General features: G+C 32.0%; 1 protein-coding gene and 1 long non-coding RNA gene across 6 annotated transcripts in view; one reads left to right on the top strand and one right to left on the bottom strand.

Annotated features, from left to right (window-relative positions):
* On the top strand, positions 1 to 13,477 carry LOC143240281 (uncharacterized). The gene is made up of 4 exons (XR_013021691.1): positions 1 to 86; positions 264 to 381; positions 2,639 to 2,709; positions 13,351 to 13,477. It is a non-coding gene; the product is annotated as an uncharacterized LOC143240281 (long non-coding RNA).
* Positions 10,235 to 19,708, bottom strand: part of LOC143240279 (multidrug resistance-associated protein 1-like) — an 88,241-nt gene continuing 78,767 nt past the window's right edge. For all 5 annotated transcript variants that reach the window (XM_076482470.1, XM_076482473.1, XM_076482472.1 and 2 more), the window contains 3 exons: positions 16,326 to 16,492; positions 15,093 to 15,287; positions 10,235 to 13,470 (listed from right to left, as the gene is read on the bottom strand). In XM_076482470.1, coding sequence (XP_076338585.1) covers positions 13,359 to 13,470; positions 15,093 to 15,287; positions 16,326 to 16,492 — 474 coding nt within the window. In that variant the 3' untranslated portion in view covers positions 10,235 to 13,358. The remainder of the gene's footprint in view (positions 13,471 to 15,092; positions 15,288 to 16,325; positions 16,493 to 19,708) is intronic.

The following is a 19,708-nucleotide window of genomic DNA, read 5'->3' as shown; positions in this document are numbered from 1 at the left end:
CGCATTTACAATGCTAAAACCAGGGGTTAGATTCACCTCGATGGGCTCAGCCATACCAGCCGTTCTGAGATACATTTTTATTTCAAGTGGGTCATGAAGAAATATCGTATTTATTGAATTAAAATTTTAAATAAGTTATATCAAGATTATTGTTGGGCTCAAATAATTATACACATAACTATTATTGTTAACTTACATTTAAAGGTTTTTTTTCTGTTAAACGAAATCGGTAGAGTACGTTTTAAATACGACTCTATTCTTAGATCCAACTGAAGCGGTTCCAAAGGTTACGCTCCCCTCGGCTTCAAAATCAACAGTTTTAAGACATCCTTGGTGGATAGAAGGGGTAGCACTCATTTCGATCTGTCTTACTGGTTTATGGTAAGTTACATGCTATATTCAAGTTCTTTGTTACTGAAGTATGTGGAACACAGAGATTAATCATTTGATGATATTGGGGTGGGAGAGTATCTGGCCTCAACATCCAATTATCTTTAAACTCAACCGTAGGATTCTGTGTTCATTTTTTGCGCTTCAAATTTGGTTTCTGTACTCACACTGCAATTGGAAACATTTGCTTTCACGTGTGGTACTATATTCATATATCTGTCTTCTTACGAGATACAATGTTGATAGATCTAATTTCAAGCAAGGTATTAATTTGAGATTTCCGCCTTTATATGACGTATTATGTTGTTACATGTGGCTTCATGTGAAGAACTACGTTTCATGGTTCGAAACATTATAACTGAATACACGTGTTTAAAGAATTCATGCAATTATTAAGCACGAGAATACAGTTATAGTTATATCTGTAACCCATTATCCATAGTTTATTTAATAATAATGTGTATTTTAATGGTATTGAAACACGTGACTCTTATTTATTTACGTGTACAATATCAAACAGATGTTGCATGTTTAAAATCAGTGCTGTTAATACATTGGGTTTTCCCCAACTACTGAGAAAGATGTGTTCAGAGAATCTTTAATGTTCAGAGTCGTTTGAATGCATGCGATTTTTCTTCCAAACGTGTTCGATACTATTGAGATCTGATAAGTCTATATGTTACTTAAACTGATAAATCACCTCTTCTTCAATCTTAGTACATGTTGGAAGACAATTACCATCCATTAAACTGAAACCAGAACCAAACGTAACAGTATATGATAGTGTAAAAAGTACGCATTATCTTTACTAATGTCCACAGCAACAATAACATCTGGAAAAGCCAAAGATCAGAATATCCTTTCGTAATTTTTCATTCACATACATACTACCACTACTGATATTGAAAGCGAGTTATTTTGTGTATTAGTGGCACTATAATATATCATTTCGGCTCATATTGCTCAGTTTATTTCGTTATGTTGGAGCTTTGAACATCTGATTCAGATTTTAATGAGGTTACCCATAATAGCAAGAAACAGTATATGACAGTAACCTGCTTAAAATGTAGACTGGGATCTTCTTGTCAAGTACCAGCGTATTTGTACCATTTTGTTGCAAGTAGTTCTACTATATCTTGATAATGACATTTTACAACAGCTTTTTGTTTTTCTTTTTACTGTCAGTCAACTTTCAATGATTTGGGGCCTGGCATAGCCAAGTGTGTAAAGGCGTTCGACTCGTAATCCGAGGGTCGCGGGTTTGAATCCCGGTCGCACTAAACATGCTCGCCCTTCCAGCCGTGGGGGCGTTATAATGTCACAGTCAATCCCACTATTCGTTGGTAAAAGAGTAGCCTGATCAGAAAATGTCAGTTAATAAACACTTTTTTTGTTTGAATTTAGCGCTGAGCTATACGAGGACTATTTCCCCTAGCCGTTCTTAATATAACAGTTAAAGACCCACCGACGACTGTAGGGCTACTATTTTAAGAATAAATAGTGGGATTTACCATGACTTTATAACACTTCTTACAAACGAAAGAGCGAGTATGTGTGATGGAGATTCGACCACGCAACCCTCAGATTATGGGACTAGCGTCCTAACCCCCTGACCAATTAATGAATTATGAAATATTTGAAAAATATCGTTCCATTTGATAATATAGAAATATATTATTGTATTTACAACAAAAAATCATGTAATCCTCTTTCTTAAAAATGTTTATCATTCATAGTTGAATATTTAGGTTGCTCTCTAACCTTTAGTCAAAACATAATAACATTCAAATAATGTCGTATTCCACTTACCTTGAACAAAATTATCTTCCTGTTATGCTTCAATATTTGGATTGTATTTTATATATTGTATTTTTGACTTGTACACTTATCAAAATTAAATATCCATAAAGCTTCTTTATTTTGTATTTCATACGATTATTTTGCTTTTAGATTTTATTTTGCACGTCTAGTTGTATCAAAGACTATCAGCTACACTTTTTAGTAAATGCTATAAATGTATCTAGGTGTTTATGTGAATTATACAATATATTGCAGAAGAAATTCATTTTTCAGAGTGAATTAAACTAATCAAACAACAAGAACTAAGAAATGAATGTTTTTGGCCATTTTATTTGTCTTTACCTAAGATACTTTTCAAAATTTCACCACAAATGTATAATTAACAGTAGACAAACAAAATCAAGGCTAACATAATATTCTCGCGCTTTCTTTCTTTCTTTACTGAAAGAGCACGTCCTGGTGTTAGCGTACCTGAAGGGTTCATTATTCGCGTCCCGCTGTCAAAAGAGCTGAAAATAGGTGTGTCAAAACTTTGATTTCTTTTAAAATGATTGGTGAGTAGAATATGTTTACAAGTTGTAATATCTCAAGCTTGTGCATGTGACAGTTGTATGTGTAATGATCCTTTTTAATGATAATTTTGTAAAATTACTCTAGCAAGAAATATTCTGTTTTATTTTTATTTCATTCTCTATTATTTTATAAAAGTATGTATAATGTTTTTTATTTTACTATTCATTGGTATTACATTGTACCCTTCTCTGAATATTAAAAGGTAGAAAGGTGGATCAAATAATAGTAGTATTCTATCGCACTGTGACGTGAAAATTGAAGAATAATGTAATGTAACATTAGCGTACAGCAAGGGACCTTATGGTTTATCTAGGCTGTCCTACGCACAAAATTCAACTAAAAACTTAAAATAACACTCAAAACCTGGCTTAATCATTCATGTATTTATGAAGTTTTCCCATATCTATCATGTATGAAGAGAACTCATTCCTTAGGTTAATCATCTTGTCACAAAAATAAATCTGTCTTAGCTGAAGATTACTCCTGTAAAGATTTATATTTATGTCAACTAGTCCTACCATTCTCATCACTAAATAGGTGATGCATTGACAATATCATTTTTCTTTAGAATCTTAAACTCTTCTTTCTTTAAGAGTAAACAAGTTCAGAAATCTTAACCTGTTTTGTACGATATTTCCATCCCAAGTATCATTCTAACAGCCATCCTCTAAATCCTTTTAAATAATTCACTGTCCTTTCTTAGGTAACGAGACCAAAACTAAACATAGTACATTAAATGTGGCCTAACTGATTACTTATAGAATAACATTATAACCTCTTTACATCTGTATTTACTATTTCTATAGATACAACTTAAAATCCTATTAATTTTGTCACTGGCAAGAGCATATTGCTCAGATGGCTTAAAAGACTGATCATACAGAACACCTTTTTCTTCCATAACACTCTTACGGTTATTCCTATTGAAATCATATTCATAATTCAAATTGTGATACCCCACATGTATTACCTTGCAATTATTATAAATAAAATACATCTGCCATATATTCACCTAAATCACCAATTAATCCAAATTCTTCTGTAAGGCAGCAGCATCCTCCTCTCAGCCAACAATCCACAAAACTTTAATGTCATCAGTAAATTTGAATAATCTGTTGCTAATTCCTTCATCTAAGTCATTGATATAAATTAGTGGTTCTTAACCTTGTTGGAGGTACTGAACTCCGGAAGCTTCGTACTTGCATTCACTGAACCCTTCGTAATTGGAAAAATAAAATATAATTTTTTCAAATTCAAAACATAAGTAGGTATTTTATTAGTGCACAAAATGAACCATGCATTAGTTGCATACAATATCACTGTGTTCAAAGAACAAAACCAACAAAACATGAATTTCACACAAAAACAAAAACATAACTCAATGAATATTTACTGCAAATCAATGTGACTTTTGCTGTTGCCTTTCAGAGACAAGTTCAGAAATGCACGGCTTCACCTTGGCAAGTGCCACTCTCATATCAGTTTCGCAACAAAGTCTGTTCCTTTTCTTCGTTTTCATGCCTACCATCATCAAAAATGATTGCTCGCAAAGATACGTTGTAACAAACGGTATGAGTATTTCAAGGGTTTTCTTAGCAATAAGAGGGTACGCTACGATTTGATGACACCAAAATGTTGAGAGCATTGTTGTTTTGAAGCTTTTGAACCTGGCTCTGATGAAGTTCAATGATTCCGTTGAGGTATTCATTATTGACATCCGCTGTCGCAACACTAAACGTGAACGTCTGTCTCACCCATGCTGGATATGACTCTCTAATGGGGAAGTATCCGTCGAGAGACTTTGCGAGCTCATCTCAGTGCATGGCAATTGCTTGCTTCAGTTCCCCGGGTACAGAAATGTCTCAGATTTCAGACACATCTTCGATTTTACTTACACAGTCGTCTAGCAGGGGAAAGTTTGCGAAGTTATCATTCTCTGTTCGTCGTTTCCATAATGGTAGCTTTTTGAAAAGCCTTCAGGTTTTATTCCGCTTCGATGATGTTAACTCCACTGCCCTGCATCTGTTGATTGAGTGAATTGAAGATATCGGCCATGTACGCCTAAATGAGAATAAACTCAGATTTTTTGAAGGAATCTGCACGACAATGTTGGTGCTCTCGTAAAAACAGGGCTAATCAACCAACAGTGCTCTCCTACATGCACTCGTCCATCACACGGCCTGTCATTTCTGTACAAAGAAAACCAGCAAAAGGTGACTGTATCGGTAGGTTTCAGAAATGTTTCCTGTAAAGAAAGACATACAGGATGGTAGGAAGCAATCAGTGTTTTGATGTGATCCAGATTAGAACGTAAACCTCGACATTTTTATTTACATGTAGGCAAATTGGGTGGAGAACCCTTCTGTTTACTACCACATCTTTTTTTCCTTACTGTCCTTATTCAAGGGATATTTATCGACCTCCATGGATCTTGCCCTGGGTCGACTGGGCAAGTCTTTGCTGTTGGAAGGGAATTCCAGTGACTGAGAACATCAACGAATCATCGTTTTGCATCTTGGGGTGGGAGAAGAGGATGTATCCGAGGAAATGTCTGTACCTGGAACCAAAGGAAGTGGATCTTGGAATTTGTTGGAGTGGATTCATCAACTTTTTTAACCATGGAGGTCAAAAGACTTTTCATTTGATTTGAGAACAATTCTTTTGGAGGCACAGAGAGATCTGCCTGCACTCCCACTGTGGTAGTGGAACGAAGAGCAGCAGCATACATCTGAGATGAAGTGGTGGACAGCAACTTTCAAGCCTCAGGTTAAGTAATGTGATGAATCGTTTCAAATGCTGCATCTCTTTTTCTTTCAACTATTCAGGGTTGAAACGAAAGTAATACGGGTGAGAGCCATTGCAATAGATGCAATGAGGATCTGTTTCCCACTCATAGGCATCATGGTCCTTGCCACCGCATCAAACACATGTCAAGGAACCACAACATAACGTCTTTGAATGATCAAACCATTGACACTGGAAACATCAGAAAGGGTTTGTAATGTACAGTTGTACCCTGCAATTAAGATAACTTGCCTTGATGGTGGTAGGTAGAAGTGGTGATGTAAATGTCAGAATGAGGATTTGGTCGCCATCATAATTCTATCTTTGCAAGTGGAGATATGCCTCACTACAGAAACTCCTTGAATAGAGAAAGCAGCGAGAATCTCTGACTCAAGAATGTTCTTCAGATCCCTGTCAACAATAACTCCTTGTGATGAATTCAAAGTAGCATGAGGTGTAACCTCAATTGCCTTGGAATGCAAGAGGAGTTTGCTGTGTTGAGATGTGGGTTTCCACCAATATGTCACCAGATCGAAGCTTCTATACTGACTTTGGAGAGCCATCAAGTCCCTCTAGTCCTTTCTGAATGAAAAAGGGAGACATTTACCCTGAATGTTTGTCTGAAAGAGAATGTAGGATAAGAAAATGAGGTACAACAGGTGTTAGAGATGTTTAAGATTGCTGCTCAGAATCTTCAAGACAAGACCTATGGACTGTTTTTCACTATTTTAATTAAGATTTTATTTGGAGGATCCATAATAAAAAAAGAAAATTTTGGTGCCCACTGGCCATACCCACCATGGAGCCCTATGAGGGGATCCACTACAATGTCAAACAAGGACACTGCAGCAATGCCAGGGTTTCATGAGCACTATACCCAAACACCAGCATCAGATACAATGTCCACAAAACCTGTTGAGAACATCCAACACTGGTACTTGGTTGATCCTAGCCTAAATGAACCAGCCAACTGACCCAAGGGGGCACCCCAAGGCCACCTGTCTACAGGAATTCAATGCCAAAGTGGTGTGTTAGGGTTGGAACTCTCAACCACAGGATTCTTGCCTCCCCTTCACAGGTTGCCATGCACAGCAAACACGTGGTGTATGTTCAGATCCCAGAAGAGGTAAACTGAAAGAACAGTACCTTCCCTGGGAGGTCCCCTCACCATGTACAGGTGCCTACACAGTTTTGTAACTGACCAAACAAAAATTGAATTGCAACATCAAGTTAGAATAATCTCTGCTTTGTGTGACAGTCAGTCATAAAACAATTCTCAACAAAGTAGAGTACAATATAATTATCTCACAAAACAGTAAATTAAATGACTTAACTGAACCTTCTACAGGAATTTGAATTTAGCACATAGCCTCAATCATATTTAGTATGGTCCACATCAGAACTTCAAAATATTTAAAAGTTTTGTAGATATGAAATCTACATATCATATTGAAATAACAAATATTTTTAAATATACCTAAATACCAGTTAAACATTTGATATATGTGTCAGTAGCCTAATTTTAACAAGATGGGTGTTCTAAATTAGTTTTATAATTCGATATAAAGCTTTTGATGAGATTTTAATAAACTTAAGAAGTTTTTAACAGCAGGATTGGATATATTTTTTTACTTGTAAATACATCAACTACTGTTTTTACTTCAATTAAGAAAGTCTTTTAATAATTAAATTTCAGATATTCTAAAATATTAACTAATTTTATCTTTCATTATAACAGTAAATGAGAAATGTTCTGATGAAATAGAAAGTACCCCAGATTATCTTTTACAAGAGCAAATTACTGAAGTTTTACTGTGAATTTACAACTTAACAAAATTTATTGAGGTTACATTGAGTCAAATAGTAAGCAAATATAAGGTTGTTAGAAATATTTTGAACAAACATAATGTACGTTGGATGATAAAATAACATTTTTAAGAAGTAAAAATAAGATCTTTGAGTTAATTCTTGGAAAATACATATTTTATCAACTTCTAGTGTTTTGATTTTAATTTTTTTCAAGAAAAAATTATTTTAGATGTAATATAGATAATTAACACAGGCATCAGTTTCTTTCACACTCAAAACTTTCTCATCTTTCTATGAAATATAGTTTTGGGGTGTTTAGCTTTTCAGCTATATTTAGCACAAATGTTTTCTTCCAATGTGGTGACATAGATTGTAATATAAAACAGGTTTGTACTAATAACAGTACAAGCAAAAATGTTTTATATTTTAATCTGTACCATAAGAGAGTGAAAAGCTGGTGTTTGATATAGCTAGGACAAATAGAAACCCAAAATGTCACCTGCTATGTAAAAAATAGAAAGATTTGTGTATAAATGAAAGGTAGAGCAACTGATTCCACAGTTAAAGATATGAATCATTCTACTTGTAGACATTTTATGTGATCTGTTAAGCATGACTAATAAGATGTGATACCAGCTGTATAAGTGAAAAGTATAGAAGCTGCCTATACACTCAAAGACAAAAATTCTACTTGTTGACATCCTATATTGTTTGCTAGCATGACTGACAAAACGTGCTATCAATTGTCAATCTGTAAGTTATGGGATTTCTTTTTCAGTATGAACACATATATTTTATATCACAAACGTAATTTGCAACATTTAATACACTGTGCAAATGGTTGCCTTCACAAATAGTGAGGTTTTATTACAAATGAAGAAGTTTTAATTAAGTTGTATTGTCCAGGACCTTACATCTGTAATCATCTGAAGATTTTTGTTTTTCAGAATCATTGTGCACGAACAACCTCATTTAATTGATTCAATACCTCTGGTATGTAGAAACATATCTGATATTGCACTAAATCAATTAACTTTGCAGTTTATCTTTCTAATTAGATTCATTAACAACTAATAAATATTATGATTGATGCACTAGTTATTTCTACAAAATTTACTTACACAAAATAATTAAATGAGAAAAGGAAATTAAATTTGATGTTGAAACATTTATAACAAAACTACATTACTTATAAATATTAAAATGTTTTATCATTATTTTACTCTTTTTATGGGTATTTTTGCCATTCTTTTGAGAAACAATGAGTTTATCATCTGATATGTTTTTAAAGTAAAATATTATTATATAAAGATTATTCTGGCAATAAAGCTGTCATGAAATTTCATAATAGGACATGAACATACTAAATCATGACATGTGCTAGACAACTTTCTCAAGGATATTAATTATGTTATTTCCACGGATTCAAAAACAGTGAGTGAACAGAATCATCTTATGAAGTGATTAGATATCAATAAAGACCCAACTTATCAATAGGTGAAAAGTTTTATGGTGATCACATTTATAAAGGTTTTGTGTACATCAATTTCAATAATGACATCACAACTAAATCGGTAATGTTTTCTGAGTTTAAAAAAAAAATTTTTTTTCAGACATTTAACATTTGAATTTAGTTACAAGTTTTTTTAGTAACTTAATGTCAAACATTCTACAATTTCATGAATAAATTCTTCACTAAAATATTTAGAATTATTTCTTAGTTTTTCACTTGTCATAAATATATAGTTGTGTTATTTTTGTTCTGAGTATATGGCAAGCAGTATCATACAACAAGAATCTTGTTTAAACTTAATTCTGTTGCTATTGTATTGTATTTTAGAAAGAACATTTATTTTCATGTAAAATATAAATGATGTATTAATAGAAACATAATTTAACCAAACAGAAGGTTGACTACATAAAATTAATATGATTTTGAAGCCTCACAGTGTCATTAGAGTCAATATTATCATGTCCAGTCTTGCTCTTTCTGATGACCATTTATCTCAAGAATAGTCTTGCAGTGTATTTTCCATTGCTAAAGACTGTATTATAAAACTATGTTCAAAGCAACTCCACCTGCAAGGTTTTCATACTTTGTAAAATGTATAAGAATGATGATTTCCCATTACTTATTTCAACAGTTTGATTAAAGAAGTCCATAGATGCTGTATGTCTGGCCACTTGGTGGATATGTTCTTGAAGTGTGTGTCAGTTGAAACAAAAGTATGGCTAGAAGCTTCATCATGGTGAACCCATAGCATGTTGCTTCATTTCAATATATAGATCTTTCTTATGTTGTATATTGCTGACCAAAACAGGTGGCTTTTGGCACTTACTTCATTGTTCCTGGATTCTCACCTGTTTCAAGACACTAAACTTCGCTTACAACATTTGGGAGGTATGACTTCTTATAGGTCTCTTTCTGAATTGTCTTGGTCCCCATCTTAATCCATATTATCAATACTATTAGAAGGTAGATTCCCATGTTTGAAATTCTCAATCCAAAATTTTATGTAGAAATATAAAATAAAATTCACTTCCCAAGAGTAATCAATTTTTGATGGCATAACACTACTAACAAAGTGTCAAACAATATAAAAATGTAATCTGATGCATGCCATTCTATTACAACTTTATATTAGCTGAGAATGTCACTTGTTGATTTCTATACTCAAAATCATTCTCTTATAACATGCTCATCACTACCTATCTTGGTACTTGTCACATGTTTGAAGTATGTATTTTGTTTAACATTCAGTAAACATACTTTTCTCTAGAAAAATTTTGCTATAAAGAATTCAAAACATGTTATCTGACCTCATTCTAAATTGAACTTAGCATGCATGAAGTGGGTTTTTTATGTAAGTATAATGTTGAGCAAACCATCGTTTATTATAATGAATCAGTTCATACAGGATTTCTCTTGTTTAATTACAGAATTTCTCAGGTTACAAAAAACAAATATTCTGCTCATTTCTGGTACACCAAAACTTTTTAACATTTCAGGAATTTTGAAAATAAATTTCAGATAAAGGCTGAAAGCTGTTGATATTATACTAAACATGAAGCAGTGATTACTAATGTTAACATAATTAATTATTCATAACTAGTATTCAGAACATTATGTTACTGATATTGTTACATCAGTATTTTTTGCCTGACATAAAACTATTCAATAATAACTATTGTTTCTCTATGTAGAGACTGAACAAGAAAATGCACTATTATTGTATAATAATATATTGTACAATTAGGCAAGGACTCATGATTTCTGTATCTAAAACATGGTTAACAAAAACAACTAAAACCTAGTAACTTGTATAAACACTGCTAGAGTATGACAAACAGTTACAACTGAAATGTCACAACTTCCATATAAGCATGACTAATGTATGATAAAAAATAACAACTGTAATATCACAACTTCCATATAAACATGGCTAAAGTATGTTAAACAATTACAACTGAACAAATAATAAATCTTTACTTCTGTGTAAGCACTGTTAAAATAGGGTTAACATATACAACCAAAACCTCTCCATTTTGTATGTCTAAAGATTTTGTAAACAAGAATCACTAAAAGTTGTTTACTCAGCATTTTTTATTACCTTTAATTAAAGTGAATTTTTTTCTAGAAATGCTGAACAAATAAGAGAGATTACAATATATCTGACATAAATATATCTAAGAAAACTGTAAGTAAGTAACCTGTAAAGAATATGTACTCCATTTCTTTTTTGAAAAATCCTGAAATTACAACATTTAAGTATGTGCTATGTGTGTAAGTTAAATTGTATTATTACCACCTAAAATATAGTTCTGGCTTGATGCTAACTTAGAACTGACAAACTATAACAACAGATAGCAAAATTAGCATTAAATCACTTTTGCCACAAAGATGCATATGAAAATTAAAAATGAAGGGTCAGCTGTTATACAGTTTTATACAAAATTTGTCTTTTCCTTTTAAGTTATTGTATATTACAGAGTTCTAAATAATATTTATGATTAGCTTAAGCTGTACCTGTTGAATAAATATTTAATGATTTATTGTTGAATATTAATTAAAGGTTAACAATACTGATATACAACATGTGGACAGATTTACTTAAAACCTAAAATATTTCTGTTATTATAGACTGCATATTAAAATACTTCACTTTCTAAAATGAAAGTTAGGGATAAAATTCTTTGAAGAGTATTAAAAAGATTATAAACATTATGTCTTTATATCCTCACAACCTGTAAAGTTAAATTATCAGATAGTACAGTCTAACCTATCTTATTTCATTTATAAAAGTAGTTCTCTGAATGCAGTTCCAGAATCAGTACTGGTACATAACTCCATGACCAAGCTCAAGGCCTCTAACTACAAACCAATATGCCTGATTTTTATATTTTGTACCATTCTATGTTTGCAATAAATATGTATTTTTGTGATATAATTAATTATTGTACATATAACATAAAACTTCCTCAGGGAAAATTTCGATATCAGAAATGGAGGATGAGAGGAAGGCAAAATCATGTTTCCAGGAAATCCAACAAACGTGGTCAGAATTATTCAATAAACATGAGCTGACCAAGGATTTATGACTAGCCTCTCTCAAGCATAATAATGTTCCACAGGTTAAAAGGTTTCTGATTTCTATGGACTACCAAATGTTACTTCTGTATAAATTCACTAAGAAGACACCTGGAAGCTTTGAAGTCAACACTGTTAATGCTTGGTTGTTATACAATAAGTTAGTGAAATTATATGCAGAATGTGAGATACCTTGGACTAGCATGTTAGTTGTTTTGGTAGACTCCTTCTCAGTGATGAGAGCATCCAAAATTAGTTTAGAACAGAAGCTGTTACAGAAGGCTCCAAATATTGCATGTATTAATGGAAATATTTGCCAACACATCCACAATACTTACAAAAGATTTTGCTTTTCATTTCAAATTTGGGAGGGATTGCTATTCCATAATAATCTGAAGGAGTTAAAAATTATGCATGAAATCTTTGTGGTATTGGACATTAGATTCACTGTTATAAACAAATATATATTACATCGAGGCTATCTTGCTCTGATATCATTCTGGGCATGTTAAAGGTATATGATGCTGTAATGATTTTCTACTATAATTTCATGGATTTAAGTAACAAATCTTCCTATATTATTATTATGTCTGGCTACACAAGACATTATATGTGAATAAAGAAACAAGAAAAAACTAAAAAAGATATGGGTTATTCTTTCTGACAAAAACAAAAATTGAAGATGGAAAGAAGGGAAAAAAAAGGATAACACAGAGTACCATATTCCAAGGGGAGATAATACTGCTAATATTCAATTTCTATTCATCTGGTCCACCTAAACTGAAAAACTATCAAACGAATGGCACACAAGTTACATGACAACAACCATACCAATGGCACACATATTATATGACAAATACAAAGTATTAAGCAAGAAGAAATATTACAAATAAGTGTAAAATGACTATCTGTTTACAGAAAAAGGCCATTTCTTATTCAAAATTAAAGAACACTGCATGTTCTTGGTTGAAAAATGAGTAGCCTTACTTACTACAAAAAAAATAATCTTAACATGAATAATAACTGTTTATTAAAAACATTATATTTGGAACAAGAAAAATTGAGAATGTACCACAGAGAGATTAAGGTTATTCTGTTTATAGAGCCCACACTAGGTGCACCAACCTGAAGGTATTTTTAACTTGGTATTTAGCCTCAACGAATGTTTAGTTTTATTTTGCTTTTATCATTTCTACCTTATGTTATTAATTAACTCCATTAGGTTTTCAACATCTCAGAATCAAAGCATTCAATAAATAATTAAGAACTTTCTCCATGTGCCTGAAGAAAAACCTTGCTGCTAAATCTTACCTTTTCATGTAATTTTATATTTTCAAGATCATTTACACATGATATTAAAAGAAATACACGTGTTGAGTTAACTCATTAAGTTTATTTATCCATAGATCCTCCGTCAAGCCAATCCTGCATCTCTAGCCATGCCATAAAACACTGACCCTGTTTCTGCTAGAAGATTTTTTGGAGGACCTGTTTCAATAATTTTTCCTTGATCCATGATGATAACCCTAACATAAAAATTACAATAAGAAATAATAGTAATTAAAACAAAAGTACTGTTATTTAGTTTAACATAAATTTGTGTGTTCCTGTCAACTGCCTAACATTCTGTATTTTAATAGCCTTATAAAATATAACCATCTCAGTGCTAGTTTTATGTTATCATATAAGATTGATGATTTAAATAGAAGAACTACTGATTTTTTTCCCTTTAAAAACAATTGATCAATAAATGATATTTATAAGAATCTGAAATAAATGCTAAAAGATTGACCTGATATCAGTTGCATTGCATTATTTATATTAACAGAAACTTAAAGTGCTGTTATACAATACTGAACAGCTAACAATTCTTTTATTCTTCTCCATCTTCTGTTTATAATTTTACTAAGAGCTTATTAATTATCACTGTCGTATTGTATATTAACTTACATTCATGGGTTAGCATGTAAATTTTAAAGTATAAAGTGTCTTTGAACATTTTTATCTCATTTTAAAAATGAATAAGAATTAAATAAGATTTAGAAATGTTTAATTTTTTAAAGATACTGACCCATCATTATGTGATAATACCAGTAAATGAGAAATCAAAGAGCAAACTTGTCTGACTTCAGCTCCAGATTGGCATAGAATGTTGGAAAGATTTCCATCATTGTTTGTAAATTACACTTACTTGAATCAGCATGTTTTCAGTCTGCTGCTCTTCGTACAAAACTGATATATTACACTACTTGTTTCTACTACTTGAATGAAACTGAAGTGTTTTTACTGTGTGGCAAAACATTATTGTTTGCAAAATTCTGTTACATCATGCAAGCTACATCAGTTGGGTGACACAAATGTTTTGTGTTGCCCAGCTCTCAAAGTAACATTAAAAATGTTATTCATGAAATGGTGCACTCTTGGTTAATCATGGGAAGGAATTCATGGTAGGGGGATAGAATACACTTTTAAGGAATTATCCATTCTTATATAATGTGACCAAAAGTATTCTTTATTGCATTATAAACTATGAAAATTACAGAATAAAACACTAACTTTATTTTTAGATGCTCCTAGTTTCAGTTATTACTGTCTACAACAGTATCTTAAGTAGAGATAAAGAGGATAGTTTTTTCTGTTTATTGAAAGCCCAAATAAATAGAAGTATCTAAGTTATTTTAATTTTCCAATGAATAAGAACACATAACTAATGTCCTGTACTAGAAAGAATATTGTGGTTTGTTTGGTTTGGTTTGAATTTTGTGCAAAGCTACTTGAGGGCTAGCTGCACTAGCTATCCCTAATTTAGCAGTGTAAGACTAGAGGGAAGGCAGCTAGTCATTACCATCCACTGCCAATTCTTGGAATACTCTTTTACCAACGAATAGTGGGATTAACCATCACATTATAATGCCTGAGTGGCTGAAAGGGCGAGCACGTTTGGCGTGACGGGGATTTGAATCTGTGACCCTTAAATGCCTTAACCAACCGACCATGCCAGGCCAAGAATATTGTAATATGTTTTCTTTTTTTTCTTTGCTTTTTCACATGGTGATGATACTTAAGTTTGTTTGAGCTTTCTAAACGTAATGTGGTTCATTGAGTTTATAAAACACTCAGAAACTTTTTAATATATGTTTTTCCCAACCTGTCATAATCCATGATTGTATTGAGTCGATGAGCAATGGTGATGATAGTACACTGACTAAATTCATTCCTGATTGTGTTCTGGATCAGTCTGTCAGTGTCCAGGTCAACAGCTGCTGTAGCTTCATCCAGGACCAAGACTTTAGTTTTCCTGAGTAAGGCTCGAGCAAGACAGATCAACTGTCTCTGTCCAACACTAACAAGTAATCAAAATAAACACTAACAAGTAATCAAAATAATTCTAAACATTCTGTCTTTTACATATTACTACTTATTCTCATACCAGGTGTTGTGGAATGTATAAGGTTTATCTATTTTAAGTAAAACCTTATTATCAATATATTGTGTTTACCATTATGTTTCACTTTAATACATCTTTAACTGACCATTATCATGGTTAAGGGCACATGTGATCACCTAAATCTAATTATTAATTACTTACAAACATATAGTTATTTCATTAATGCCTAATAAAGAATAATGGCCACAACCATGACATTTTCTAGTCTTCAAAGAAGACAGCAGAATATTATTAGTCAAAGCTAGTTAGTAACTATTATCTATGGATTAATATCAATAACTAAGTAACAACTGAAGACTTAGGTGATCATACTGGCTACTAATTGTGACAACAGTTGACATCTAACAGCCATAGTCTTACCAAGAGTAAATACTTATTTCGTGTTTTTTTTTCAGTAAAAAAAATTACAGATAATTATATTCACAAGAAAATCTTTTAATACACATATATTCAAGTCTGCAATGAAGAAAATTAACCACTCTGCTTCATTTGCTACTTAAAACATTTTAAAGTCTTTGAATGAAAGTCAGTATTCCTTTACTGGTTGTTTTTATATGGTATGTATATTGCTATTTTTAATGTCTTAGTTCAGAGTAATGTTGAAGATGTACCATAACACTGCACACACAACTCTGAAAAAGTCATTTTTACTCCAACTTTCCCTATTTATCTAATCAAGTGCTGAAAAGTGTTACAGACTTTACAAATACCACCATGTAACATTAACAGTAAAATGTAAGCAAAAAATAATAAAGGTATTTACAGTAACATTTTACATGTATTTTTATAATTATCCATAAATTTCAGAAAACCTAACTCTGTATTTATTTTTGTGGTTCCTTTTCAGTAATCGTTAAAATACTTCATTTTATTAAAATCTCAAAACATAAATGTTGCTAATGTTAACTGGAGGACATAAATAAAAAAACTAACCTCAGATTCTCACCTCCCTCTGCCACATGATGTTCTAATCTTTCAGAAAGTGATATAACATATGGCTTCAGGTGAGAATGTTCTAGAGCATTCCACAACTGTTCATCTGTAAACTCTTTATTTGGGTCAATATTGACACGTAGAGTCCCAGTAAACAGCACAGGATCCTAGGGTGTGATAATTTTTATTTTTATTAGCATTAAGTTTTATAAAAACAAAAATGTAACATGATTGTAAAAACAATAATCACCCCACAAAGCAAACAACCAATAATTTAGTAATAATATCATTACCAAGTCCAAAAGCATCAGAAGAAATATGTTGAAACTGTACCTTGCAAAAATTTTTTTAAAAATAATTTGAGTAATTATTATTCTACATTTGTTTATTAGTAATGCTACAAACCACCAGGTGTTGCACAGTTCATTTCTAATAAACTGTAGGGTAAAAAACAAATTGGGCAGTATAAGAGGTTTTGTATTTTAACTAGAGCAAACATTACCTTTCAGTAGTGTAAAGCTTAATGAATTAAAGGCCATCTATAGTAGCACTATATTCTATAAAAGGCATGTCAAAATACTGATAGATGTAAAAAAACACTACAGTACAGAACTGGACAGTTCTTGCATATTTTATTTAATGATTGACACAAATGATGTTAAAAAACTAAAATGACCAAAAAATAAATAAAAGGAATCCTAAAATATGTGAAATTTAAAATCACTGAACACCACTTCTGGGGTTGATTATTGAACAAGAAAACAGTCTTAAAATTTGTTACCTAATATATAAAAGAAAAAAATGCAAAAGGCTACAAGAGAGAGAGAGAAAAAAAAATGAACAACACTAAAGTGTTCACTTAAGAAATTTCAGTCCTGCACGATACACAGGTCCACATTTGGGAATCCAAAATGTATACACAAAACATTTAAGCAGTGTTACAAAATTATCAAAGCCACATTTCGACTAACTATATCTGTTCTTTAGGTCAGTTAAAAAATAGAATAGATAAAAACACCCAAAAACATGAGTACTGAATTACATTATTTAGATATAATACATCAGAGAAAATCACAGTAAAAAGAAATACAACAAATTAAGCTGTTAAAATGTAAGGCACTGTATTAATATTTCTTAATACTATTTTTACAATGAGCTTACAGGAAAAATTAGTTGACAACATTTCAACAACACCTTTTAGGATGCTAACCAGTTAGTTTTGTTTGTAGATTACAGGAAGAAAGCCATGTAGGCTAACTTCACTAAATAATTGGTTATTTTGTTTTTTAAACAAGTACTATGAAAAAGTAAAAAGATAAAAGAAATGTGTGTAAGATAAAACATACAAAGAGAAAAGTTGCTTTATCATCTAATGTTTAATATATCATATTAGAAAATTTTTAATATGGAAATCAGCAAGTCACAGCCAGTATAACATGTGATGAAATGGCATGTATCAAAAGTACATTTTAACACTGTGAGGCATTCCATAGGTAGCATATACAAATGAAAACTAATCAAGTTTAAAAAGGGTACATAACAGTCTTTTCCAATGCAAGTGAAGCATTTTCTAACAACTAATAATCCATGATAAAAAACACATTCAGCAGCACACAATATAACTGAGAAGGATCTTCATCTGGAAAAGCAATGCATATCACATGTATACAAACTGCTTCTATAACATATCAGTTCAAGAAGCTGTAGACTAAAATGTGTGTTCATGTTTTTTCATGTAACACACACCAGACAAGTTGCCAAATGTAGCAATTATAGATTTTGTGCAACCAGACTGTTGAAACAAGCATTGAGAAGTTTAGTTCTTATACACTAGATGGATTACAGAGAATTACCTTTGCAATGGAAACTACATTGCATGGCTTTTGTCAAGGTGTGCATTCATCAGACAAAACATGACCATAAGTAGGAAATGGATTGTAATGACATGGTGAGGTTTCAAAATCATTCTGATTAAAACACACTCAACAACTGTATTACAGTACAATATTAAACAGAATTAAAAAAGGATATGATGAATCCATACAATGTAATCATTACTAAATGACACTGTACAATATAAAAGGATACTACAATTAAAACTATGTTCAAAATGGTGTCACTGCTTTTTCCACTAACAATAATGGCAGTAAAGCTGTATGTTGGCAAATGCGACTTCAATATCACACTCTTTACACATTGCCAGTTCATTTTCTTATACCCAAAAACAATGAGGGATAAAAATATTGCCAATGCAAAGCCTTGTGAGAACAATTTGTCCTTGTGGTTCTTTTGTAATCAGGATTATCAATTATTAATAGTAGTTTTAATAGAGAAATGATTATTCAAGTATCACTCATCCCAAAACCTTCACTTGATGACTGACTCGATATACAAATAAGGAATAGACAAGGCTATAATATTGCTGTTGGAAACTGATTTGGTGAAATGTCAGTCAGTTCATTACTCCAGCTTCTAACATGGCCATGAATGCAGTAAAGAAATGGGAGAGATTGAAGAAAATGATGAATGGATCAGTCTTTTCTGAACATCCAAAACATATAGATAAATAATAAGCAATTCCAGGGCCTTTAAATAAAGAGCTAAAAAAGTTGATGGAGTAGAGTGCTTTTAAATACTATAATCCAGAGCAAGTTAAATTGTATGTAGCTCATTAGTGAGCACAAAATTTGAAGAGACAATCTCATGCTGCTCTCCAGAGCTGCAGCAAACCATGACAGGAACCCATAAGGTCATCTGATTCAAGCCATCTAGAAAAATAGGAATGGAAAGTTGGCTGCAAGGTATTCATTAAAGACACTTTTGTTCTTCCAGTCTGGAATATCCAAGTAACTCAATAAAAGATGAAAGTGGGATGTGGTAACAAACCATGGTGGAATGGACTAATCAAATTCAGTTATTTCATCCAATGTTAGACATATCTTAATCATTTTGCCTCTATACAAAGTCATGAATTTGAAACAGTAAACCATATATCTGCAAAAAAACAGAGTCTACCAATGTATGAAGTTAATGTTGATCCCACACAGACCCAGGATGACATGTTTACTAAATAATCACAATTAAAAATCGGTAAAGGGCATGCAATCCATAATAATGGAGATTCCATAGCATATCAAAATTGCACATGTTGTCATAAACGTTATGATAAAAAAAAATAAAAATAAGATGCTTTCTCATGGGAAAGGTTCTTCTGATTGACATTTGTAGATGAATTATGTGGTCCACAATAAATTGCTGCCTATATAAACCAAAAGATAGTCATTAACCTCTCACTCCTGAACTTTTACACAGACAGCTAGTCAAAACAATAGGTTTATTACTAGAAAGAATCTTAGTGTCCTTGTGAGACTTAGAAAAATGGA

The sequence above is a fragment of the Tachypleus tridentatus genome, chromosome 13 (genome assembly GCF_004210375.1).
Source record: "Tachypleus tridentatus isolate NWPU-2018 chromosome 13, ASM421037v1, whole genome shotgun sequence".
Taxonomy (NCBI): Eukaryota; Metazoa; Arthropoda; class Merostomata; order Xiphosura; family Limulidae; genus Tachypleus; species Tachypleus tridentatus.
This window is presented reverse-complemented; position numbering and strand designations above follow the sequence as displayed.